This window comes from Diabrotica virgifera, chromosome 7 (assembly GCF_917563875.1).
Source record: "Diabrotica virgifera virgifera chromosome 7, PGI_DIABVI_V3a".
Lineage (NCBI taxonomy): Eukaryota > Metazoa > Arthropoda > Insecta > Coleoptera > Chrysomelidae > Diabrotica > Diabrotica virgifera.
Genome location: NC_065449.1, coordinates 248,020,938 through 248,047,715, shown reverse-complemented (window position 1 = coordinate 248,047,715; position 26,778 = coordinate 248,020,938). Strand labels below are relative to the sequence as shown.

At 34.4% G+C, this 26,778-nt stretch overlaps 2 protein-coding genes across 3 annotated transcripts in view; one reads left to right on the top strand and one right to left on the bottom strand.

Moving 5' to 3' along the window:
- The window catches only part of LOC114325220 (midasin), a 700,017-nt gene that overhangs the window by 173,774 nt on the left and 499,465 nt on the right, over positions 1-26,778 (bottom strand). The gene's annotated exons all lie outside the window — the stretch shown is intronic.
- Positions 1-26,778, top strand: part of LOC114343967 (uncharacterized) — a 518,845-nt gene that overhangs the window by 80,538 nt on the left and 411,529 nt on the right. For both annotated transcript variants that reach the window (XM_050656604.1, XM_050656605.1), the window contains exon 2: positions 613-745. In XM_050656604.1, coding sequence (XP_050512561.1) covers positions 736-745 — 10 coding nt within the window. In that variant the 5' untranslated portion in view covers positions 613-735. The remainder of the gene's footprint in view (positions 1-612; positions 746-26,778) is intronic.

Below are 26,778 nucleotides of genomic sequence, written 5' to 3'. Positions count from 1 at the left end.
CATCCGCAAATAAAAGACTGTAGAGTTACCTGATACCAGTTCGAACTCCCACAGCATTGCATAGAGTTGGTGACATGTAATCCTGTCTTAGCCCTTTGTCGACTGAAAACATTTCTGAGCAGCCTTTCCTTGTTATTATATAGCTAAAGTCTCATTCATATAATTCTTTAACAGTATGTACAAAAGTTAGTGAGATGTTTTGCTGTTTCATGGCAAGCCACAACTTATTCATGAGTACGTTATCAGAAGTTTTTCTTACGTCAATAAATATAAGGTATAAATCAATATCAAATTATTTAGTTTTCTCGATTAGCTTTTTGAGACAGACTATGTTATCTATATCAGTTCAAAATCCACTCTACTCTTCTACTCTCTGCCATTTCTTCTTCCAGTCGATTTCTTAAAATTCTTCCATAGTCTGACAATCGACTGTATGAAATAAACGAAAATCAACGATCTGTAGATGTAAGAGGACTAAAATTACTCGGAACAGCTAAGAAAACAATTCTCCTATTCTAAATACATAGTTACTGAAATCAAAATTGGAAACAGATATTTGCCTAAATTATATATAGCTTTTAACTATTTGTGAAATAACATTTTTTTTTTCAGGAAGAAGTGATAAAATACCAAAAAAAAAATGTGTGAAGTAATGTTAATGATGCTACGGAACAAAAACAACTGTGAAATATTGTGATTAAAGGACATTAGCAGGAGCAGGGGAATCTATACAAGATGGCTGCGGGTAAGTGTTTTATTGTATAGATATATTTTCTTCTTTAATAATCTTTTGTATAGAAGTATCACGTCACACATCACCACTATCTTTACTACCAGCAAAGTATTAGCCCAGAGGGATAAGATATTCCCGTTTCTTTAACCCAGCCAGGTATCTGACAATTTTTGCTAAAACACGTTTTTTTAGCAAACGTGATCAAATAAAATAATAGAAATGGGAGAACAATAGCACTGCATAATATTATTATATTTATTATAATTATTTATTATATTTTGACAGGCTCATTTTCAGGAATTTGTTCTTAAACGATTTGTTTTCCTGCATTCACCATGTCATTCAACTGTGTGGCCATTACTAATAAATAAATAAAAAAAATTACTACTAGTAATAATAAAAGTTGTTAAATTTCATAACAATGTTGGTCCTAGAATTTATTTAAAAACACTCACGTATTGTACATAATTCCAAAAAGGGTAATATCGCTGCAAAATTTATGCCACTAGAATGATACACGATTGATAGCTCTTCATGTAAATATGAATCGATATGAAATATACAAATTTGTGGTTTTAGCAACATCTCATCACAACGACATTTTATAAAACATTTTACGAGGGATATCTAGAAATTTCGTTACGTTTTGATCTGTAGCCGCTAGGGGCGCGGCCATCTTAGCATCGTGGCGTTCCTCCGTTCAGTAGCTGTCCAGCCGTACTAGCTCGAAGTCACTGTCTCTTCTCGTTATTTTACAACGGCTGTTTAAAATGTGTGCCGCGATAAAAAAACCCCGCCAGTTATGAGGTGGTACAACACGGTTCTTGTTTGCTAAAAACAACAAACGAATTTCAAATTTATCGTGAAATTTGTACTGTTTATGGAGACAATGTGTTCCCTGAAGGGGGAGTGCGTCAATGATGCATTAAATTAAAAAATGGCCGAAAGAATGTGTACTATGAAGAACAAAGTGAACGGCCTGAAGTGACTGATGAACTTGTATCTTCTATTCAAGTGGGAGGTGTTTCCTCATCCGCCGTATAGTCCGGATATTGGACCTAGCGACTACCACCTGTTTCGACCAATGAAGACCTGGCTTAGAACGCAGCGCTTTGATGACGACGAGGAGCTATGAGACGGCGTTAAATACCTGGTTGAAGTCTCAGGCGGCAATTCCATGACAATGGTCAAAGCTAGTTCACCGCTATAATAGGTTCCAATATCACCAATAGGTTTCAATTTACGCCGACATACTATATAAGAGCAGAAAAAATTTTTTGTTGAACATTAATTATTATTAATGAATTATTAAATGTATTTTAGGTAAGTATTACAGAAAAAAGTTTTGATCACTTTGTGTAAACATTTTTTTAGCAGGTAATTTTCGGTTTTTGTATTACATTTTTTTATCTTTCTTAATTTTCTCAAAAGAAATTATTTATTTCATTTCTAAAGTAAAATAATTTAGTGCATTTTAAAGATTACATACTGAGCTTTAAAAAAACACCTATAAAATTGTAATAAATATCTTCTTTAAACTTCAGTAATACAGTCTTAAAGTGGTAGTAATTCTGTAAAACTACGAAGTTTTCAAAAATAACATTTTTTGAGACGCCGTATCATTTGAACTAAATTTTTGAGATTTTTTTGAATAAAACCTCGTTTATTCTTTTTCTCGTGATTATCTTTCAGTGCGTCAGAGTTTTTCGATTTCTTTCTAACGCATTAAATTGTATGTGACAGAAAAAAAGGCACGTCCGTGATTACAGACATTTACAACATTTATTCTAGTTATTCTAGTTGTCGATAGATGGCGCCATAATAAAAAAAATATTTTTTTTAAATTAGATAATAATATTACAAATATAATCTGTATAATTTATAAGACTATACAAATCAAAGAAAATACCATTTTATAAATGCAAGAAACACATTTGATTTGTTTTTATTCCAAATTGAAAATAAAATGTGACAACTGTCAGATTTAACTAAAATGTCATGTTAGAATAAATGTCATAAATGTGTATTATCACGGACTTACCCTTTTTCCTATCATTTGTTACGCACTGAAAAATGCTCATGAAAAGGACAATAGTAAGATGTTTGAAAGATAAGTTGTGCAAATTTGAGAGTTTTATAAGTAAAATTGTATTAGTTACACATTTTGAAATCATTTTTAAACAGAATTCATGTAAGAGTCACTTTCCGCCCACACCGTACTTATGCCCATATATTTTATTTCTTTTTATTATAACCATAAAATAGCTAAATTGTTCTTCTTTCATGTCCAATTTGTAAAATTTCATTTAATCCATTAGTTAAAGAATTACATTAAAATAACTCAACCGTGCACTTCGCCGAGCGCTATTTTACAGTGCACCAATGTTTGCGAGAAGGGTGACTTTAGCGATATAAATAAAAAATTATAGAAGCTATAGCTTTAATTTTATAAAAATCTTGATATAAATTTTTTTTTGTAAAATTTCCTGAATTTTTCAATGGTCAAATCAGTTTTATTCTAAAATTTATATTTTCGGAGTTTAAATTTCGGAGATTAAAAAAACATCTAATTTCGTAGTTCATTTGTTTAATAAAAAATGAAGCACCCACTTCTCGAGTAGAACTTTTTGATATGTTGTTTATTAAACATTTCTTAATGAAATTACAAAAAGTTCTATTTTGTTTGATTTTTTCCGAAGTGAAAATCTATATGCACTCCCCTAGAATTTGTTGGGAGTTGGGAGATTATGTAGAAAAATAATATATGAGTGTCTCTTTCAAATGTATATAATACAATCTTTTTCTTGTACTTGTTTTTTTTTCTATTCCAAAACGTAACAGTCTTTTTTAACAGTATATTATATATAAAGGCTTCAAATAACGAATGATTAATATCATAACATCACGAGAAAAACTGAGTTATCTAACATTTAAGACTAAGTCTATATTCTTAAGAAATTGGCCTCTGTTACTCCATAAAACGATAATGAAGGCAGTAAATTAATATAAAACATTACTAATGTTAGACATTCAACTTCATATATAAAATCGGCAAAAACTGGCTCATAATTCATGTGTTTGTAACACCAGATAGATATGGTAGCTATTAAATTGAAAAATGGTATCCAAAGATGTAATAAAGCAGGTGCTGAACTTCTCATACACGCCTAACAGTAATTTCCGGATTAGTTGCTAATCGACGAAACGGAATAAGAAGAAGCAGAAACCAGAAACTCGTGCATTTATCACGGGCCATAGTCGCAACAAAAGAACATTATAGAAATGGCTGTTCGTCGGTGGAAATCACTTTTCGAGATTTATAAGACGAAATATTTAGAACCTAATTTATCAGGCTTGAATCAGTTTAGTCGATGGGACGAAACAATAGGAAATAAGAACAATGTTTTACTTCGTAAATTGCGTACCAATTCTGATTATAATTTACACTCGAAAATCCTGGGCGTCACTAATAACTTTAGACAAAATTTGGCCTAATTTATCAACACAGTCTCCTGGATGAAAGAAACGTTACAGCAAAAACATCACTAGTCCTTCAAAGCAAATAGCTTGTAACGATATGATACCTCGCCAAGCGATGAGCTGCTCTACGAGAGACGACCGGAGGAGTGTCAGCGTTGGCGCATAGCACCGCTGGGGGAAACCGAAGGAGAGGGCATCGAGAACATACTTAAGGCGAGCTAGGAGAATGAGAAAATCAGTCGTGGCTGGCGAATTGAACTAACCATGGCTCAACAGCTGCTGCTAGCGTATTGAACTAGCATTAGCTGGCTTGGCAAAAGATGCACCGTATGTGAGGTGGGACTATGACTAAGCGGACGCCACAGTAGTGACGTGGAGTCTTGCCATGACCGTTATTGCAATGGGCGGTAGTAGCGAGGAATGATCTCCGGATCGGAATATAGGGCTATGTTGATTTAACGTAGCGAGATTGTTATTGTATATAAATATACTGTTTATCGTATTATTTTAATGTTGCTATTATGATCGGATAACTAATAAAGTTTAATATTGTTTTCCTTTGCAGAAGACAGAATTATATTTTATTTTATTTGTTTTAAACTGTATACAGTGCTAGTCAAAAGTCCGTACCCCCCTCGTATCTTTTGAACGGTTATACCTATAATAGTGAAATTTGGAGGGAAGAAATAAACGTACGTAAGCTTCTTAACTAGTTATGACAGGTGACTTAATAGTGACAGGTGACGTTACAGAGCCACTGTGACCGATAATTTTAAATGGGACCTTATGGCAAGTGATACCTCGTTTGAACGGTATTTAAAATACCTATTCAGTCATACTAATTTTTTTGGGTTTAAGTCAATTTTGATTTTGGTGAATACAATAAATAAATATAATATTGTAGTTTCGAATTTAATTAATAAAAATTCAAATGTCCGCCTATGGATTTTTTGTCAAAAAAGTTGACGTTTTTTAATTCTCTAGTAGTTTTTACGTCAACGTCAACCTGTTTGACAAGTAATCATAGGCGGAATTTTGAATTTTTATTAATTAAATGCAAAACTACAATTTTATATTTATTTCATTTGTACATCAAAATTAGCTTAAACTCAAACAAAACTAGCATGACTGAATAGGTATTTTCAATACCTTTCAAACGAGGTATCACTTGCCATAAGGTCCCATTTAAAATTATCGGTCACAGTGGCTCTGTAACGTCATCTGTCACTATTACGTCACCTGTCATGACTAGTTAAGGAGCTTACGTCCGTTTATTTCCTCCCTCCAAATTTCACCAATATAGGTTTAACCGTTCAAAAGATACGAGGGGGGGGTACGGACTTTTGACTAGCACTGTATAATTATCATTAATATATTTACTTTATTTTTAACTTGTGTTTTACTGAGTCTGTCGTCTTGAAAGAACTACCCATTACAAGCTCCCATTGGTAGGGACCACTATTTGATACTTGAAGATAGTTCATATGATTTTTTTATTTTAGATTGTAGAGTGAAAACAATTTTTTTCTTAAATCTTTTTGCCAAAACAATAAACAAAAATCAAAACTTTCACAAAATGTAAAGAATTTCAATACATTTCCTTTTGAATTTGTTATTTTACGATAAAAAACGATGGTATTATCCAAGTCCATATGATGACTTGCGAAATGGGCGTGTTTAGCTGATGTACCATGGTCTAGATGAAGGCGTGAATCACGTTTATGGAGGGTGATTCTAGACTTGAGTAGTTGAGATGTTTGACCAATATACGACTTATTACATAAAGGAGAGATAATGCTGTAGATAATGTTACTAAGCCCATCCTTTTGTGTTTTGTCCCTAATTTTTTGAAAACAGATTGTTAATTGTTAAAGCTGATCTGTAAGTGACATTGATTTTAAAACAATTATCATTGTTACTATTGTTATTTTGTAAATTATTCAGTATCCTATCCAACCCCATCTTTGATATAAGGTATTGAGAAATATCTATTTAAAGTTGTACCCTGTAATCTAAAGCTAAAAATGCGCGAAATAATGACATAAATTCCCTTCTAAAAATATTTTTAAACTGCCACTGGAAAATACATAAAAAATTCCGTTTTCAACGGAAGAACTCCGCGATAAGTCTATTCCCATTTCGATGCTCAGACTTTACTGCTACAGAACTCTTAAGTGGCTCATTTGCTGTAAATAGTTCACGTGTCACCTGCAGGTGTGATGTACCATGATGTAAATCAGAGAAGAGATAGTCATGCTGCTGAATCGAATGAAATAGCTAATAGGTCTGGATCCCGCGTATGAAAAAAAAGTTGATTAATAGCAAGCTGAAAATTTCTTAATAGCTTAAGGGCTAGTCAGACAAACTTTGATATATGGGAACACTGGAACAGGGGAAGTTTTAATTGTGGAACAGGTTAAAAATTTGGAATGGTCAGACCACGAAAACGTCACATGTATTTTGTCCGACAGAACTTCCAATTGATTTGTTACCCTTTCATTAAACTCTCATGCAAGAATCAGGCTGCTATTTATCACCACATGGGCATTATAATGAGTGGAACACGTAGAACATATCAAATGACAGGAATTATGACAGGTGATAAATTAATAGCAGTCTGATTTTTGCATGAGAGTTTAATGAAAGGGTAACAAATCAATTGGAAGTTCTGTCGGACAAAATACATTTAACGTTTTCGTGGTCTGACCGTTCCAAATTTTTAACCTGTTCCACAATTAAAATTTCCAGTGTTCCCATATATTAAAGTTTGTCCGACTAGACACCCTTAAGCTATTAACAAATTTTCAGCTTGCTATTAATCACCTTTTTTTTTCATACGCGGTATCCAGACCTATAACAGAATGAAATATAAAATGAGATTGTAAGAGTAAAAAATAAAAGAAGGGGGTGGGGAATGATTCGAAGATTAGTGAAAGGAAAGTATAGAAAGAAAAAATGATTGGCAACAAACAATGCAGTAGAAAGATATAACCGATATCTACAAGAAATCAGGAGGTGCTCAAATAGTCCCTCTAAAAAAAAGAAGAAATACTGATAAGAAGAAAGCACCATATTGAACAAATTAAAGGTCTAAATCAACAAGAACAAAGCTAAAAAGTTACTTAGCGCGGCAGGGGAGATTAAACATGGTTGTTAAACTAATACAGGTTTTCAATAATTAATTTCTCTAAAGACAGAGAGGGAATAATTAATTCAATCATATCATATTTGCCATCACCTTGCCGAGCACAACTCTTAAACTTTTAACAAAAATACTTGCCAATAAAATAAATGAAGAATACACAATCAGTGAGGAACAACAAGGTTTTCGGAAAAATAATAATATGGCGTCCACAACAGACGCCATATTCATAGCCCAACAAATTTCTGAGAAAGCACTGGAATATAATAAACCTGATTTATGTGCTTTATAGATCTGACTAAAGCCCTTGATTGTGGGTTGGAAGATGTGCTAAGATTGCTAAAGGAGAAAAATCAGCCCAAAAAGATGATAAGGATAATTAAAGACATTAATACGAAGAACAAAACCAGAATAAAAGTCGAGAATGAACTAATATCGGAAGTAGAAATCAACTCGGCAATCCGACAACGGGATAGCTTGAGCCCATTGCTTTTTATTTAGTAATATACAAAATCATAGAAAGACATTAAAAGTACAGGAAAAGGATATAAGATGGCAGAAAAACAAAGATAAATCCTCTGTTATGCTGACGACGCAATCTAGATCTCCGATAACGAGGATAACCTACAGCGAATGGCACAGACTTTTAATACAGTGGCGAAGAACTACAACATGGAAATATTAACAGCTAAGACCAAACCCCTGGTAGTGTCAAGGGAACCCATAAGATGCAAAATAGTAATTATCAACGAACTAATTGAACAAGTCTCGAGATTCAAATATCTATGAGTCGAAATATGTAGTTATGGTAACGTTAAAAAGAGCGTCCGAAAGCAAGCAAATAAACGCAATTATATGTCAGGATGTTATCTGGAGAAATAAAGATATGAGGCTGGAAGGGAAAGTACGCATATACAAATCATGTGTAATACCGATCATGCAAGAGGATACTGAGAACATCAGAAATGAGAACCTTGAGGTCAATAACTGGGAAAACACAGAGACAGAATAGAGAATACCGAACGACACAATAAGAGATCTCTGTAACATACAAGATATAGTACGGTGGGGAAGACAGAGAAGACGAGAGTAGAATAAGCATGTGACGAGAATGGACAGCGAGAGAATAGCCCATATAGCCAGAGATTCAAAGCCAATAGGCAAGAGACCCACAGGAAGGCCCTTTAAAAGGTGACGAGATAGCTGGCAGTCAACATCACAGCTACGAATACAAGCTCAAAATCGGTTAAGAACAGATCAAGAGGCTTAATCTAAGAAGAAAAAAAAAGAAGAAGATATTTGAATTTAAACACCACTGGTAATTATTTTATGTTATGTTTTGTTTCTAATTCTAAACACAAGTAGTCAAGGAGAAATATAATTTGAAAACAAATAATGACAAAACAAAACAAGACAAAAGCAGCATCCTTGTGCTTTAATCTAATAAAAACTTTTAATTAAATATCGCTTTTCTTAGTTTAAAAACTTTTACGGCAAACCTCATGTTCTCAGCAATCTCAGAAATTAAAAAGCCCTCTAAAATCACATCATCCTATTTCCGGAAATAGAGCCACATTCTCTAATGGTATAAAACAATATCAGAGAGCGAGTTTTTAAAATTGCCACTGGCAAACAATATCAATTTAGTGTTTTTTTCGAGATAAACTGTTCAAAAGTAATTAAACATTTTTGGCCCGGATTCAATCTGGCTCTCTGGTGCGGTCGTACTTGATCCAATATGAACAAACTTCTCTTCTATCCTCCCGTCGCGGCGCATCGCATCGCGGCGTCCCATTTAATAAAACCGAAAAGAGTTACGAAAAAGTATTTTTACGTCAAGAGAAACTTCCAAAAATGTATTTACAGATTTTGTATTAAATTCTAACTTACATCAATTTATAACGGAGCCGACTCGATTTAGAATTAATAATTTACCATCTATTTTGGACTTGGTATTCTCTAATGATCCCCATTTATTAACACATCCCCTAATAAGCTCTCCAGTAGGTAACTCAGATCATGCAGTCATAACGTTTCATATTCAGTTTAACTTACAGTACTGTACTCCTAATGTTAATAAAACGGTATATGAGATAATTGATTTTGAAAATGCAAATCGCCAACTGGCTGATATTGATTGGAATGATGTTTTCGGTGACATAAGGGATCCAGTTGTATTCTGGGATAAGTTCTTGCACGTTGTTAATTTCTGCAAAAACCAAAATACCGTCAAAAAAACCATATACAAAAATAACATAAAACCTTGGATTAATGGTGAATTAATATATCTGATTAAGTATAAAAGAAAGTTGTGGAACAAATATAGACGTACAAATCGCATAGAGGATTTACTAATTCATCGAAACTTTGCCAGAGATTTAAAGAAATCTCTACATGAAGCTCGTGTTGCCTACGAAGAGAGTATAGCCATTAGTAGTAACTGTAAAAAATTGTACAAGTATATTCGATCTTCGTTGACAACAAAAGTTTCTATACCTTTACTGGAAAAAGATAATGGTGATATATCCCAAAGTAACTATGAGAATGCCGAAGTCCTCGCCAGTACTTTCTCTAAGGTTTTTTCTGTCGAACCCACTAATCATCAGTTGCCTAATATTACTTCGTCACGAGTTTCTTCTTCCCTTGAAAATATTATCATTACTCCTGATAAAGTTAAATATCATCTTCAAAATCTAAAAAATAATTCGTCTCCTGGTCTCGACTTAATATCTTCTTTATTTTTAAAGAAATGTTCCGATGCTTTAGCTTACCCACTATATGTGATTATGTCCTTATCATTCACCACACATATTTTGCCTCCCATATGGAAAACCGCATCTGTAACACCGATTTTTAAAAAAGGGAACAAATTGGATTCTAATAACTACCGTCCTATCAGCTTAACACCTATAGTGTCTAAGATAATGGAATCTATTATTGCCGAGACAATTTCTGATTTTCTGCAAAACGAATTGGTTATACCAGAGCAGCAGCATGGTTTTGTCAAAGGACGTTCTACAATGACGAATCTTCTTTGGTGTGTCAATGAATGGTCAAGAGCATTAGACAGAAAAACCCCGGTAGACATTATTTACCTCGATTTTGCTAAAGCTTTTGATCGAGTTCCAAAGCGAAGACTATTACATAAATTGGAACACCTTGGTATCCGTGGTCAATTACTGAAATGGATCGACGCGTATTTAACAGATAGAAAATTTTGTGTTAGAGTTGGGGACTCTTTCTCAGTCGAGAGAACGGTTTTGAGTGGGGTACCGCAAGGATCAGTTTTGGGTCCACTTTTATTCATAGCATATTCCAGTGATCTACAATTTCACATTAAATGCAGCAAAGCTTTCTATGCAGATGACACGAAGCTATTTTCTGATCCCTCCGTAAATTTCCAGTTACTACAAGATGATCTTGATTGCATATCGGAATGGTGCTCTACTTGGATGCTGCTTCTTAATGTGGACAAATGTGTAGTTCTTCACATGGGTAAAAATAATCCGTATCTTCCTTACTCTATTAATGGGCGCGTGTTAAGATCAGTGAAATCACATAATGATCTAGGTGTTATAATTAATAACAATCTAAGTTGGTCGGAACATATTTTTCATATTTCTAAAAACGCTAACAGTAAATTATACCTACTGAATAAAACGTTTGCAAAAGTGTCATTCATAAACTCAGTTCATCTGTATAAACTGTACATTCGTCCAGTTCTGGAATATTGCGGAACTGTTTGGTGTCCGGTATTAGTGCGCGATCGTAATATTCTCGAAAACGTACAACGGAAGTGCACTAGGATGTCTTTTGGTCGCTCAAGACCTACATATACAGAAAGACTGAATATGGCTAATCTTACTACATTCGAACAACGTCGACTTCGAGGGGATTTAATTATTACATTTCGAATATTAAAATACAACTTCGGAAATATGAGAGATATGTTTATACTAGACAATGACAATCGTCTTCGTGGCCACAAACTTAAGCTTAAAAAGGAAACTTTTTTTACAACAACAAGGCAATTTTTTCTTTGCAATCGAGTGTTCTCGACATGGAACAGCCTTCCGGCTGAGATTATAGATGCTCCATCTGTCAATGTTTTTAAAAAGAAACTGGATGACCACTTGTTCCAAAATTGAACATTTAATTTGTACGAAACACTTGCTCCCTATGTGCTATGTTTTTGTATATTTAGTTATATTTATTTACTTAGTTAGTTTGCATAATATGTATCTATTTTAATGTAACTATTTAATTTAACATTTCATGCATACTATATAATAATATTGTAGTCTAATGGGCATATGGGTTTCGCGACCCCTGCTCAAATTTATTGTATAATAATAATAATAATAATAAACTAGAAACCAGAGGATGGTGTGTGGTTTTACATTTTTGAAAGGATGCTTTTAGCGCATTCTCACTTGTTTTACCTGAAATTTTAATCCTTTACACTTTTGTTAATATGACAAAAGTCAGATTGTTTAGAAAATAAATACTGCACAGCATTTTGGTCTCGTCGTCAAAGATTTCATGTCATAAAAACTAGACGAACAAGCTTAATTTTGCCGTGGATGTCAATTTTGCAACCCCAAAAAACATGCAAAAATGTTTTCAATTCCAACACCTGAAACTAGGAGGGAAACTGGAAAATATCGAGTTCGTAAGAATCTGAACGTCGTAGAAAAGAATGTATAATGTTCCGTTGGTGTATGTTGACGGAAACAATTACTGGAAATAATAAAAATAAGTGTAACAAACGAACAGTAAAATATTTATTTATTTTGGCAACAAAAAAGGTGTTTGCTTAGATCTCGGAAGAGGGTCGATTGTTAGCGAGCCGAGGGTTTGTCTGCATTGTTCGCATGTTGTGAAGAGACTGACTAAAACCACAACACTGGCGTTTAAAAACAGAAACACTACTGCAGTTTTAAGAAACGTCTCGAATGCATGTCCTTTGTGAGTTGTTGACACATACGGTCTGATATGGTAATTAATTTATGGGGAATTCATTTTGTTTAACTGAACACACCAAAAACCATATGGTTAGGGATGCATTTCGTTTCGTAAAACCGTGTCTTTCTTAGCATCTGGTTTGTGTATTAACTGTAACATTTATATGATCCATATTATTTCGTTTTGAGAAAAATTATTAAAATTAAAATTAGCAAAAATAGTAATTAAAGCGCATCGCTATAAATGTTTCAACAAGAAATGTAGCTGAGATCATTTTGAACAGACATGTTTATTAGCACTTTTAGTGCATGTTATTTGTTGGCAAAAACTTTTTGCACACTGGAATATTTGCAACATCTATAATAGAAGGCATCTGAAAAAAAATACCAAAAGTAATGAAGTTACTATTATTATGCGCAATTTAGAAAAGAAGAAGTAAACAAGATCATTGGTAAATATGGAATATATATTTCTCAACTATCTTGTTGCTTATTACAGCTACCCTGACATATTAGAAAAATTCTCATGAAGTATCGCATGGCTGGATCTTATTAATTTAACTTCAGGAGGCACAAATAATATTATAAATAAACAAACTGACAAACCTGAGTTTATTCAGTCACTACATATTTTCCAGTTATACTGTTAGTATGGTATAGTTAGACCCAAACCCAGACATCCAAAGTGAAAGTTATCCTCCAACACCAAATTGTTCTATATGGTCCACATAATGTCCAGAAAAATGTCACACCATTTTGAGCGTCGGGTTTGGGGGGGAGAGGGGGAGAAATCTGCAAATTCGTAGTTTTTTACGTTTCTCGTTAATATTTCTAAAACTAAGCGGTTTAGCATGAACAACCTTCTACACAAAATTGTTCTACATTAAATTTGAAATAAAAAAGACCCTATGTATAACCCTTCTAAAATGAACGATTCCAAAGTTACGGAGGTAGTATAGTATAATTGGTCCAAAAAAAGGCCTAACCCAGACATCCAAAGTAAAAGTTTTCCTTCAACACCAAATTGTTCTATATGGTCCACATATTGTTCAGTAAAAAGTTACACCATTTTAAGCGTCCGGTTTGGGGGGGGGGGGGGGAGATGGGGGAGAAATCGGTAAATGAGTAGTTTTTTTACGTTTTTCGTCAATATTTCTAAAACTATGCCTTAGCGCAAGGAATGTTCTATAGAAAAATGTTCTACATAAAATTTAAAACAAAAAAGGTTTTATACATAATTGTTATAAAATCAACGGTTTCAGAGTTACGGAGGGTGAAGAGTGGAGGTTTTCGATACTTTTTATATTTACCGATTTCTCCTCCCTCACCCCCCCAAACCCGACGCTCAAAATGGTGTGACTTTTTTCTGAACATTATGTGAACCATATAGAACAATTTGGTGTTGGAGGATAACTTTCACTTTGTGTGTCTGGGTTTTTGGTATAGTTATATCATAAATATTGCCCTAAAAATATAAAAAGTATCGAAAACCTCGACTTTTCACCTTCCATAACTCTGGAACCGTTGATTTTATAACAATTATGTATAGAACATTTTTTGTTTTAAATTTCATGTAAGTAGAACATTTTTGTATATAAGATTGTTTACGCTAAAGCATAGTTTTAGAAATATTGACGAAAAAAGTAAAAAAACTACTAATTTACCGGCTTCTCTCCCATCTCCCTCCCAAACCGGACGCTCAAAATGGTGTAACTTTTTACTGAACAATATGTGGACCATATAGAACATTTGGGTGTTGGAGGAAAACTTTTAATTTGGATGTTTGGGTTAGACCTTTTTTTGGACCAGTTATATTATACTACCTCCGTAACTTTGGAACCATTCATTTTAGAAAGATTATGTATAGGACCTTTTTTTATTTCAAATTTAATGTAGAACAATTTTGTTTAGAGGGTTGTTCATGCTAAACCGCATAGTTTTAGAAATATTGGCGAAAAACTTAAAAAACTACGAATTTACTGATTTCTCCCCCCTCTCCCCCCCCCCCCAAACCCGACGCTCAAAATGGTGTGACTTTTTTCTGGACATTGTGTGGACCATATAGAACAATTTGGTGTTGAAGGATAACTTTCACTTTGGATGTCTGGGTTATGCCATCTTCTGGATCAACTATATACTATACTATGTACAGGAGAAAGCATACTTAGACGTAATCGTATTCTATGTTTACTTCACCGCGTTTTATTTAGTTAATTCAATGTCAGTCGTACCTTAGGTAGTAAACTTTAGCTACATCGACAAGGTTGCTGATACATGACATTGACAAACATTACACATGCTATTTTTAAAACCATTCTTACATACACAAAAATATTGGATTGGTTTGATCTTAAAAATATCTGATAAATCTAGTAAAGAATTAATCTAAACAAGATAATGCGACAATAGTAGGAAAAGAAGTTAGTTTTTTTGAGAATATACAACAATTTTAAAAACATTAAACACGTTCTTCCAAGTTCCGAAAAATAAAGGAGAGCAGTTTGAAGGCACTTAGTATCCCACCGGTCGGTGTTGTTTACTAAGAATATTCTTCGTCGCCAAATACTTTAATCCCGAGGAGAAATACATCTCTCTTCGAGGAAAACATTTCCAATTCCACGCCATCGGAACGGAGATTTACGCTACCGGTGTCGGTCGTAAAATCATTACCGGAATCGCTATCGCTAAGGAGTAGGGTCAGAAAAATCGCTCGACTCGTTTACTTTATTCGGCGACAATTGCTCAGAGGCTTTCATCTCGGGACAGCAATTTAGAGTCCTGGTCACAAGCGCTTATAGCCGATGCCAGCCGAAATCTCACACAATTGAAATATGAAATTTTAAGTGTATTTTTATGTACAGTTTATTACCTTTAATGCGTTTATTGGAAGTGCCTCCATTGTAGACTTATTTCGCTTTCTAAAACGAATTTATTGAAGTGAATCCTTCTTACTACCGGGCCTACTGCTTTACCAAAGATGGTAAAGCAGTAGACCCTGATCATTTTCATTCCGAATTCTTAAAACTTATGGACTACGAGGGCATAAAATGGTTGACAAATATATTTAACAATATATATGACACCGGCATAATTCCCCAAAAATGGCTAGAATCAACTTTTATAAATCTTCCAAAAAAACCCAATGCGAGAAAGTGCGAAGATGATAGAATTATAAGCCTTATGAGCCATTTACTTAAAACATTTCTAAAGGTCATTTACAAACGAATATATACAAAGTGCGAGGAACAACTAACAAGAACACAATTCGGATTTCGTGATGCTCTGGGAACACGGGAGGCCCTTTTTGCTGTGCAAGTGCTATTTAAGAGATGCAGGGATGTAAATTGTGATATATACGTATGATTTATAGATTACCAGAAAGCATTTGACAGAGTAAAACATGACAAATTAATAACTCTAATGCAAGAAATTGGAATTGACACCAATGATCTAAGAATTATCAGAAACATTTATTACAATCAAACGGCCAAAATCAAAATAGAAGGCCAGTTAACTGATAAAATTGCAATAGAACGAGGAGTATGACAGGGCTGTATTTTATCTCCACTACTATTCAATATTTACTCTGAATGGGTAGTTAAGGAAGCTTTAGACGGTTGTGCCAAAGGAGTATTAATAAATGGTGAATGGTTGAATAACATTACATATGCAGATGACACCATAGTTTTTGCCGATAATCTCAATGATTTACAGATATTAACATATCGTACAACAGAAGTCAGCAACATCAGCAAATTTATGACAATTAGTAAGAAACCAATACGAAACGCTCAACTTACAATCAACCAACAGAATATCGAAAGAGTTGAGCAATATACATACCTGGGTACGAATTTAAATAGCCAATGGGACCACTCAACAGAAATTAAACAGCAAATAATAAAAGCGAAAGCAGCATACGTTAGAATGAGACCCATTTTCAACAGTCGAGACATAGCATTAAAAACAAAATACCGTCTGTTGAAATGCTACATATTCACAGTTCTGCTCTACGGAATGTAAGCGTGGACACTAACTGTTGCATCTATGTATGAATCGGCTCGAAGCTTTCGAAATGTGGTGTTATAGGCGCATCTTACGTATATCCTGGGTTGACCGAATTACCAATGTGGAAGTCCTGCGTAGAATGGGGAAAGAGTGTGAAATTCTCATAACCATAAAAACAAAAAAATTAGAATATCTAGGACATGTAATGAGAAATCAAGAACGTTACGGCCTTCTACAACTGATTCTCCAAGGGAAGGTAAATGGTAAAACTGGCTTCAAAATTTACGTAAGTGGTATAACACGACTACCACTGAACTGTTCCGCGCTGCGGTAAACAAAGTCAAGATAGCCATGATGATCGCCAACATCAGGAACGGATAGGCACTTTAAGAAGAAGAAGAATACTTCTTATCGTTCGGTATGGAATTTTGGCAGGTGTAAAATCGTATTGGGCGTACCTCAAAAATCGTGATGCGAGAGGATACCTTGCGGCGTCCCTCGCGGTATCGGTACGTTACTTAAACTTATATAGGCACTTAAATAAATTAAATAGATAGGTTATGTTACAATAATAAGTCAATATTGGCAATATCATTTTAAAGTCTTCTACTTGACTGAATTGCCGATATAAATGAGTCAGATTAAATAAATTATTAGAAGAATTTTTCAACCTTTTTGTTTAATCTAGTATTATTTTGTATTTTCACAACGACACCCGACTTGGGCGTCGAAACGTTAATAAAATCATTTTTTCGATAAAACTGTGATAAACTTTTATTAAAGCTACTTCAAATGTTGCTGTAATTCCACACGAATTCCACAAATTTTATAATATAATCAGTGATCGGAGCAGTAGCCACTTTCTGTCACTTGCTGTTGCGTGTAGTAAATTTCCGACTTATTTTGTATGATTTAAATTCATGATGCACTGGTAAAGAACCATGGACTCAACTGTATATAGGTATATCCGCATAAGCACGACAACGCTCTTAGCTGGCATCAGCTATAAACGCTTGCGCTTATAGTCAGGACCCTAAATTGCTGTCCCGAGATGCAATTGCTCAGTTGTGTTCGAGACGGCCGAAGATGCTATTTTTGGGGTAAAGCGTGACTGGGGGTTTTGATCCCTCGTGATTAGAGAAGCCATCACGCGTTTCGGGACAAATGTTTGAATTTAGACGATACGAAATTGGGAATTGGAATGGACTTGGCTATGTTTAATGCATAGCTCATAAAAAGGAAGAAGTCAAGAGGAACTATTTTTGTCTGATCATAAACCAAAGAGCTAATAGTATCGACTGATCCTCAATAAAAAACGTTATACTACGTTCTAGAATTATCAATAGCATAGCTTCTATAACACAGCTGATACGCCCATCAGAAACCAGTGACGAGAAATTTAAAAATTATTTGAAATTTTCTATTCTCAAACATTGAAGAAATTTAATCAACCAATAATGACTTACCTGACGTACATAATATGTTCAGGTATCAGATATGATCATTACGAAGGACCTAAGCGTCTTAGAAAAACAACAATTTACAATTTTACTTCTTTCTTCCTCACCTTTTTCCTTTTCAGAGGTCCTTGTTCTTTATTCTTCTTCGCACCCATTTCTGTCCATCGTGTGCACTTCAACTAAATATTTCTCTCTCAAGTCTCTGTCACGCACTGCTTCCTTTTCTCCTCGGTTTTCCTCTACCTGTCCTTCCCAAAAACTTCTATCAGCTCTATCCTTCGTTACACATAGTTTTCATTTCTACATCTATGACCATAACCAAACCATTGCAGTCTTTGTTCTTGAATCGTTTTTGAGACCGTAGTCACCCCGGCTCTTTCCCTAGTCAAGTCGTTCCTGATCCTGTTCCTTCTAGTTTTACCCAGCATCCATCGTAACAATTTTATTTCAGCTTCCTTCATCTTCTTTTCCTGAATATTCGTTATAGGCTACAAACATGACCTCAAGTAATGGCATTTTTGAATATTGCTGATATTTGAATTTAAGTTAATTGGTTAGTCGAAAGAATCGCGGAATTCAAGTCAGTTCTCGTAGTTACCAGAGGATTTTAGCAGATGAATGGACGCAGATGATTAGCCGAAAAGTGAGACTGATGTCTGATTTCGGATTCTTGATTCTTGACTCCAGATACGAAGCTTTGAAGCTTTACAATTATAGAAAACTAGGAAGTCTCAAATTATCAAATTTTTCTGTCTCAAATTATCTTAACCCGCGAGTAGTCGCGCCGTTAGATAGAATCTCACATTTTATCCTTTTTCGCGATAACTTGATAAAAAAATTTTGCAATTTTGAAAAAATTTCGTAAGTGCCTCGAGGAAGGGTGTAGTAATACGTAGGTATTTCTTCTTCTTCTTCTTTTTGTGGAATTTATGGCTTTGGGGAGAGCCACTTAGCTTTAATAATTATTAGAAATAATATTTCTAACATAGCAAGTAAATAAAAATACTATAAAATAAAAATTTGTTGTAAATTCGTATTTAAATTCGTATTGTGAGATGAAATCTAACACGCGACTGTTCACGTCACAGAAGTGAGCGCGACTACTCCCGGGTAAAATTTATAATTATATATCCTATATCTTAAATATGCAATCTCATCCTCGGTAATTTCATCCATGGATGCATCAATTTCATCTTGTAGCTCCTCGCATTATCTTATGATGTCCTGTCACCTTGGAAGTCTAGCTTGTAATTCAATAATTGGCACATCTGAAGCAGCATACTACGTATTTATGTATCGAACGAAATTATTGCACAAGACCGGTAAGAGTGGAAGAAAATAGTAAACGCTCACTTGAGTTGTAGAGCTAAGAAACAAGAAGAAGAAGAAGAAGAAGAAGAAGAAGATGTATCAAGTAGGAAAAGAAAATATGAACGAGCACAGCACATTCTTCCAACACAGTGTATATTTGAAAAAAAACCTAGTAAATTTTTGACACACAATTCCAAGTTTCACATATCTATTATTGACAAGTGAATTTGAATTTCAAACAATTTATCATTCTCCCTAAACCACACACAAGCTTTTTGTAATTACACTAAGAGTGTAAATCTAATTTATCGAGAGATAATTTAGGTTTAAGACTTTACTTGAACATAAATTGAAAACTTAATAATCACGTATCTTTAAGACTTAACCTTGACAGCTTTTGAAGAGCTCTCATCTTCTGCTCGAAACTCGTTGACTGAAAGACGAACCGAAGCCCAAATTGTGCGGAATTAAGTGATGAGGGAACGTGATGATAAATAATTGTTGATATTACAGTTTCATCTCATTTGTTATACAAATTAACAGCCGGCAGGCGGCAGGTGCTCTTATAGATTGTGTATTTGCTTGTAAACGATTTGTCTTGTGGTTTAACTCGTTTAATAATCATTATCGCTGGATCATCTGATTCTTAATGTAATTAACCTAATTGTAACTGACTGGAAACGATTTGTAATAACAGATGTTTTTAAAGAATACAGGACAGTTAATACAGATGTGTTCCGAGGTTTGACGTATTACAAATTTATCAGTCATAAATAGAATATAGAGAAACACCATGTTCTTTCTAAAAAAGAGCCATGTGCTAGAACAGGGGTACTCAGACTTGTATTGTCTGCGATTTACCACACAATAGAAGACAAGCGATCGTGCGATCGTCTACCGACTATTACAATTAAGCAGAAGCCTTGATAGTAAAATACGTATATCTATAAAAATACTTTTATTGTAAATGCTTATAAATACAAAATATAATTATTAAGGAATCCAGTCAAGCTAGATATAACGGTCCTGCAAGTAGCAACAGTTGTTGATTTCCACATAGTAGTAAACTTCAAATAATTGGGGAATTATAAGTAAGAAAATATAATTATTAAGGCATCTAGTCAAGCTAGATAGAACAATCCTGCAAGTAGCAACAGTTGTTGATTTTCACATAGTAGTAAACTTCAAATATAGCCCAGTAAATGAAGGGGAAATACGGCGATACCGTGTAATTTTCAATGGCAACTCTGAATTGCATGAAAATTTGGATTTAGGTACTACTTACCCTCCACTTCAAAGTTGAATTGGTGTCGTTGGTTGCTTTTACTTAGGGGGTGACAGTCACCCCTTCTCGGGGGTGAAAAAACATACGTTCAAGATAAGCCCTGAAATGGGTAAATTGACTGATTGTAAGCAACTTGTGACGATAATATAATTTTATCCTCTAGCTACTCTAGAGTACGCCAATGAATTAAGTAAAACGTGTTTTTGAACCGTCTCGGACGATATAAAAGTCGGAATGAAAAGTCTAGTTGATTATTATTCTTGGAGCGTTGATCGAAGAATAATAAACAATAACGAGGTATAAGATGTGAGTTATCCCGACAATTTTCCGCCATGGTTTTGGTGAGCTGAACGAATCCGACGGTTTTCCTTTTACCTATCCTTTTACGAGCGTTGATTGTATTTCCCTATATGTCTTTTCCGCTGGCGACCTGAGCGAGTTTTCCTCTCCTTTTATGTCCGTTTCATATTAATAAATGTAATTCCTAATCCACGCGATAGTATTCATTCATGTACCAGATATCGTCACATCAACCCGAACCTAATAGGGCTGGATCCCGCGTATGAAAAAAAAAGTTGATTAATAGCAAGCTGAAAATTTGTTATTAGCTTAAGGGTGTCTAGTCGGACAAACATTAATATATGGGAACACTGGGACAGGGGAAGTTTTAACTGTGGAACAGGTTAAAAATTTGGAACGGTCAGACCACGAAAACGGCACATGTATTTTGTCCGACAGAACAGACTTAAACTCTCCGAACAGAGATTAAACTCTCATGCAAAAATCAGACTGCTATTTATCACCAAATTGGCGTTTTAATGAGTGGAGCATGTAGAATATGTCAAATGACAGGAATTATGACAGGTGATAAATAGCAGTCTGATTTTTGCATGAGAGTTTAATCTCTGTTCGGAGAGTTTATGTCTGTTGTGTCGGACAAAATAAATGTGCCATTTCGTGTTCTGACCGTTCCAAATTTTTAACCTGTTCCACAATTAAAACTGCCCCTGTCATAGTGTTCCCATATATCAAAGTTTATCCGACGAGACACCCTTAAGCTATTAACAAATTTTCAGCTTACTATTAATCAACTTTTTTTTCATACGCGGGATCCAGACCTATAATGTTCGATACGTAGGCTATAAATATATTTTATTAACGAAATTAACGAGTAGTAATTAAGGCTAATTATCTTATCATTTGTAATATTTTGATTCTAAAATAAATGTTTTAAAAAGCGAACCTTCTGTCTTCGGCTGGATTTTTGTTACCTGGAGCAACAAACGCAACGATCACGTTACAAACTTTTGTTCTATATAGTTTTTTATGTAAGTCAATACTTTTAGAGTTATTTGCGATGGAAAAAGTTTATTTTTGGACAAAAAAACTACGTTTTTAGACGGTTTCTCACAAATAACTCAAAAACTAAATATTTTATAGAAAAAAATATTTTTAGCAAAAATGTACCTTGGGAAAAAACGAAACGAGCTGTGTATTCGCAAAGTCTATAGATCCAGCAAAAGCAAATTTGTAGCACATGAAAAATACGTTTTTATTCGTCCAATTCCAAATCGAATATTTCATCGTGAAATAACCGAAAAATGAAGCACTTTTCGGGAAAAATTCATTTAAACTTTTTTAACGTGTTTAAAAAAGTTTTATTTTAATTGTTTATAAAAGTTTCTAGCATTAAAAATAAGTGAGTTACACTCAAAATAAAGTTGGCCCCCTGTTATTTTGGTAAAAAAATCGTGAAATTTTTAAATTATTCGACTCAATTATTCAAGTTAATAAATATAAAGTGCTATGGTAAATTAAACGTAATAATGGACAGTGTAAACTGAAAATTTATCCCCGATATGAGATAACAATATACGTCCAGTAATTGCAGTCAAGCGAATGATCCTCTGTAGGCAAATTAATCAATTCAAAATTTATCAGTTATGTCCCGTAGCGGTAAATTTTGTCCCGTTTTAACTGATTTTGTTGTCTCTGACAGGCTTTTGCATGTTGATGCGCCTCCAATTTTTATGAGTAGATAGAAAGGATATAGTGCGGAACGAAAATTTGAATTTGGCTATTTAAAAATTCATGGGGCATTCAGACGAAAAGTTATATTAGCCTGCTGGATGTGGAGTTATTGTGCGAATCTAAATCAACGCAAGTTGGATGGTTTTCTGCTAATGTAATGCTCTACATTGTTGGATACGGGTTTTTCGAATAAAAGAGAAACACATCCACAAATTAATGAAATTTGTGGCAAAAAGTTATGATAAAAATTTTTTGGAAGCTTTTATAGTCTACTTCTTCTTCTTCTTCGTGCGACTAGGATTACTCCTGTTCATCTGCCTCTTATTCTGTTTCAGTTGTTATTGACTGTAAACTGTCTTTCCACCTTTTCGGCGGCCTTCTGCTATACAACTTTACACTTGAACATGTGTAATGTTCGCTAATCTATCTGGTCCCATTCGGTTTACATTTTCGTTCCAGTTTTTTTTCTTGTTTTTATCCACCTGTTAATATTTGGAATTTTGCATTGTTCGCGTATACATATTAACCCGGTCTATATAGACATTTGAAATAACAAAAAATGCCGGAGAGCCAAATTTTGGTGGAGAGCTAGGGTATGTATGTATACACCGGTATTGTAGGCGTTAACGCCCTTCCGGTAGGGATCTATGGGGAGTATCACCGAGCCGCAAGCCCTTATCCCTTGCCGTACTGCTCCCTCATAGGCTGATCAGACGCCCGGATATTCCAGTCTAAGCGCCAGATTCATATTTAGAATTTTATACTGACGCGTTAGCCTTTTTGTTTTCCGATGACCTGGCTGGGCTCGAACCCACATACCTCAAGTCGAAGTGAAGTGGCGGTCAGCCGCTAGTCCCACTGAGCTGTCCGATCGACGAGCTAGGGTATACCATAGCAAATAAAGTTTTAAAAGTCCCCATCGATCCCATGTGTGCAACAAAAGTTATTCGGGGTCAAAGGTCAAAATTTGAGATTTTTTGGATTTTTTTCGAAAACGGTAAGTTTTATCAAAAGAGAACCTTAAACCAATGTTGTAGATCTTAAAATTCTCTACAAAAATAGTCCTTACTATTTTTTTCCTAAGAGTTGCCATTCCTGAGATATCGCGATTCTAATAGTCACATTATACATGATATGCACACGTTTCCACACCACCTGTGAGGTAGTGTACTCGGCGCGTTTTTTTTTTACCGTGGTTTCCCCTGTAGGCCTGCTCCACTAACTGTTTTGACAATTTTAGGATAATTTTAGGAAACAATACCGGTCAAGTTCTAGATATTACCTTATTACTGATATTGATTATTGATATGGCTATTGATTATTAGGTTAACCATTATTTTGATTTCTTTAGATATTTTAAGCCGATTCATATTCTTGAAAGTCTACTTCAACAGTCAAGTCTTCTTCGATTTCATCTTCTTCCTCTTACTCTTGCTGGATCTCCAAAAATGGTTCAAATTGTTCATTGTTCAAGTCATTGGTTCCTTCATTAAAATCACAGGAGTCTTCCTCTGTTATACTAAACTGGACATTTGAGCAAGACTGACCTTGGCAGTTGGTACACGCTAGAAAACACAGCAACCCGACTTTTTTACATCCACATTTGGCACTACAACCTTTTTTGCAATTGCAAAAAATAGGTTTTTCTGGAGTTTTTCTGGAGCAGGTGGGAGTAAGGTTTTAATCGGTTCAAGAGTATTATCTATTAATTTCCAACCCCAGTCTTCTGGATTCAGTTCACTGTTTGAACTTGATAATATACTCGATACAAATGTTGAAAAGCAGATGCTGATGTTGGAGAAAGACATGATAGTTGTACTTGTTTCTTGTTTCGCGTATTTTTTACAAAAGTTAAGTATCGGTATTTATCAAGACAACTAATTTTTTTGGAGCTCCATAAACCGCAAGAAGAAAGCGAATTCCTTCCGTAATTATTGTTTGCGGTGTGGAATCAAGTTCTGTAAAAACTTTACAGCAGTCAGTCTCAGTCAAATCTTTTTTTCGAATAATTTAAGTACTGACGTTTTTCCCCTTCTGTACATTGCTGACGTAGTGTCGCAGCTGGTTATCGCATGTAAAAATAAAATGTACTTTTGGCATTTGGGATAAGCCGATAAACTTTTCGAAGAATATATCTCTGTTCGCTGTTGAGCCTTTCCAGGTTTCAGAAAATAAATAAATTTATTTACTGGAGTCCTCGCAGTAAGCAGTACTAACAAATCAACATCTTCACCAACTACAATTGTTGTTTGTTGCCTTAAATTTTTCAATTGCTGTCTCAATTATAAGGACATCTGCGTCATTTTTAGCTTGTTTCACTTCAATATTCGCAGCTGTTAATTTGTCAGTTAACATGGAAATGAAACGAGATTTATTATTAATGTTAGCGAAAAATTGTTGTTGATTCGCTGGAACTGTTATATTTTCATCAAAGATAATCTCGGAACCCGATGATGTTTTTGTAGTTCGACGACGTTGTTCTGCAGCTTTAATATTCTTTGTTGAGTCACTGTGTAGCCGTCCAATACCACTGTCACTGTAAGCCCGTAATGTCTGCTAAATGGGTAGACGCTTGTAATAAGTACATACTTATATTCACTTGAACTGAACCTATAGCACTAAAAGAAACAGATAATATTATGACAATCTGTTCTTTTTTAAACAATGGTATAGCCAAATGTTTTTCAAGGCCACGTGGATTGAGGAAATTCAGTTTGGGACTGATTATCTTTTGAAGAAATATTTTCAAAATAGTATAATATATTATATAAAAGAGACCCAAATAGGCATTTATACTTAAGTGCCACATTATGTATATACGTAGCTTATATGTGCATATAATGTATAAAGTAACTTTTAAAATCGAGATATCTCAGGAATGGTAACTCAGGAAAAAAATGTAAGGACTATTTTTGTAGAGAATGTTAAGATCTACAACTTTGGTTTGATGTTTTTTTTTGATAAAACTTACGGTTTTTGAGAAAAATCCAAAACATCTCAAATTTTGACCTTTGACCCCGAACAACTTTTGTTGCACACATGGGATCGATGGGGACTTTTAAAACTTTATTTGTTATGGCAAACTCTAGCTCTCCACCAAAATTTGGCTCTCCGGCAATTCTTGTTATTTGCCAACTACACACACCGGCAAAATTAGCCGAACACGTTAAAAATGGGACATGTTTGATGTCTCGTATTTCATAAACCAGTGGTCCGATTTGAGTGATTCTTTTAGTATGTTATAGCCTTATTATTTAAGAATATCGGTGTAATAATATTGTTGCTAGACAGGTAAATGTCATTTTATACCGGGTGCAGCAAGCATACTGTGTTTTTTTCTTAAAGTTCGGAACACCCTGTGGAATATTCCAGCATATTTAAAATATTAAAATTAAAACTCGATTGTAGAATTATGCTTTCTTAACATTTTCTTTTTTGATTCATTTGCTTATGTTGGAAAATAAAAAAGTTATGTGCTTTAACAACTAGTCATGTTTTTTATCAATAAATCTTCATAGTAGGGGAGAAAAGTATGCTAAATTTGCAATTACTCGAGCATTCTTGTGACCTGGAGTGGATTGTGAAGAGTGGGTGCTACAACCAAAAAAAGTTAAGTTAAGTTTTCCATAAAGTGTGGGACTCTCCATTTTTCAATTTAATTTTTTTAGTTTTTTCCGATTATAGCGCTATTTATCCATAATAGGAAAAAATTTTGCGAATAAAAGTTGCTTATTTTTACGTCAAGGATCCAAATCTGCAATAAAAATTGGGGGCTCCTATTTAATATTTTAATATAACCCCCCACCCCACCTCCGTGGCGGGTCGTGTTTGGTGCCATTCGGAAGATTTTTTAAAAATACTCAATAGGTGTATTTTGCAGTTTTACGATCTGATGTTCATTTCGCAAAATATCGCAGAGTTCGTATTTATAATTTTTAATTTACCCCCTACCCCTCTCCGTGGGGTGTCACGAGCCCCCACGGAGGTGGGGTGGGGGATTTAAGTTAAAATCTTAAATAGGAGCCCCCAATTTTTATTGCAGATTTGGATTCTTTACGTAAAAATAAGCAACTTTTATTCGACATATTTTTTCGAATTACGGATAGATAGCGCTATAATCGGAGAAAAATGATTGTTTCAAATGGAAAATTAAATTAAAAAATGAAAAGTCCCCCACTTTATGGAAAACTTAACTTAACCTTTTTCTGATTTTAGCACATACTCTTCACAATCCAATAGGTTCCCATAACGCTCGAGTAACTGCAAATTTAGTATACTTTCCTCCCCTACTATGAGGATTTATTGATGAAAGACATGGATAGTTGTTAACGCACATAACTTTTTTATTATCTCATATAACTAAA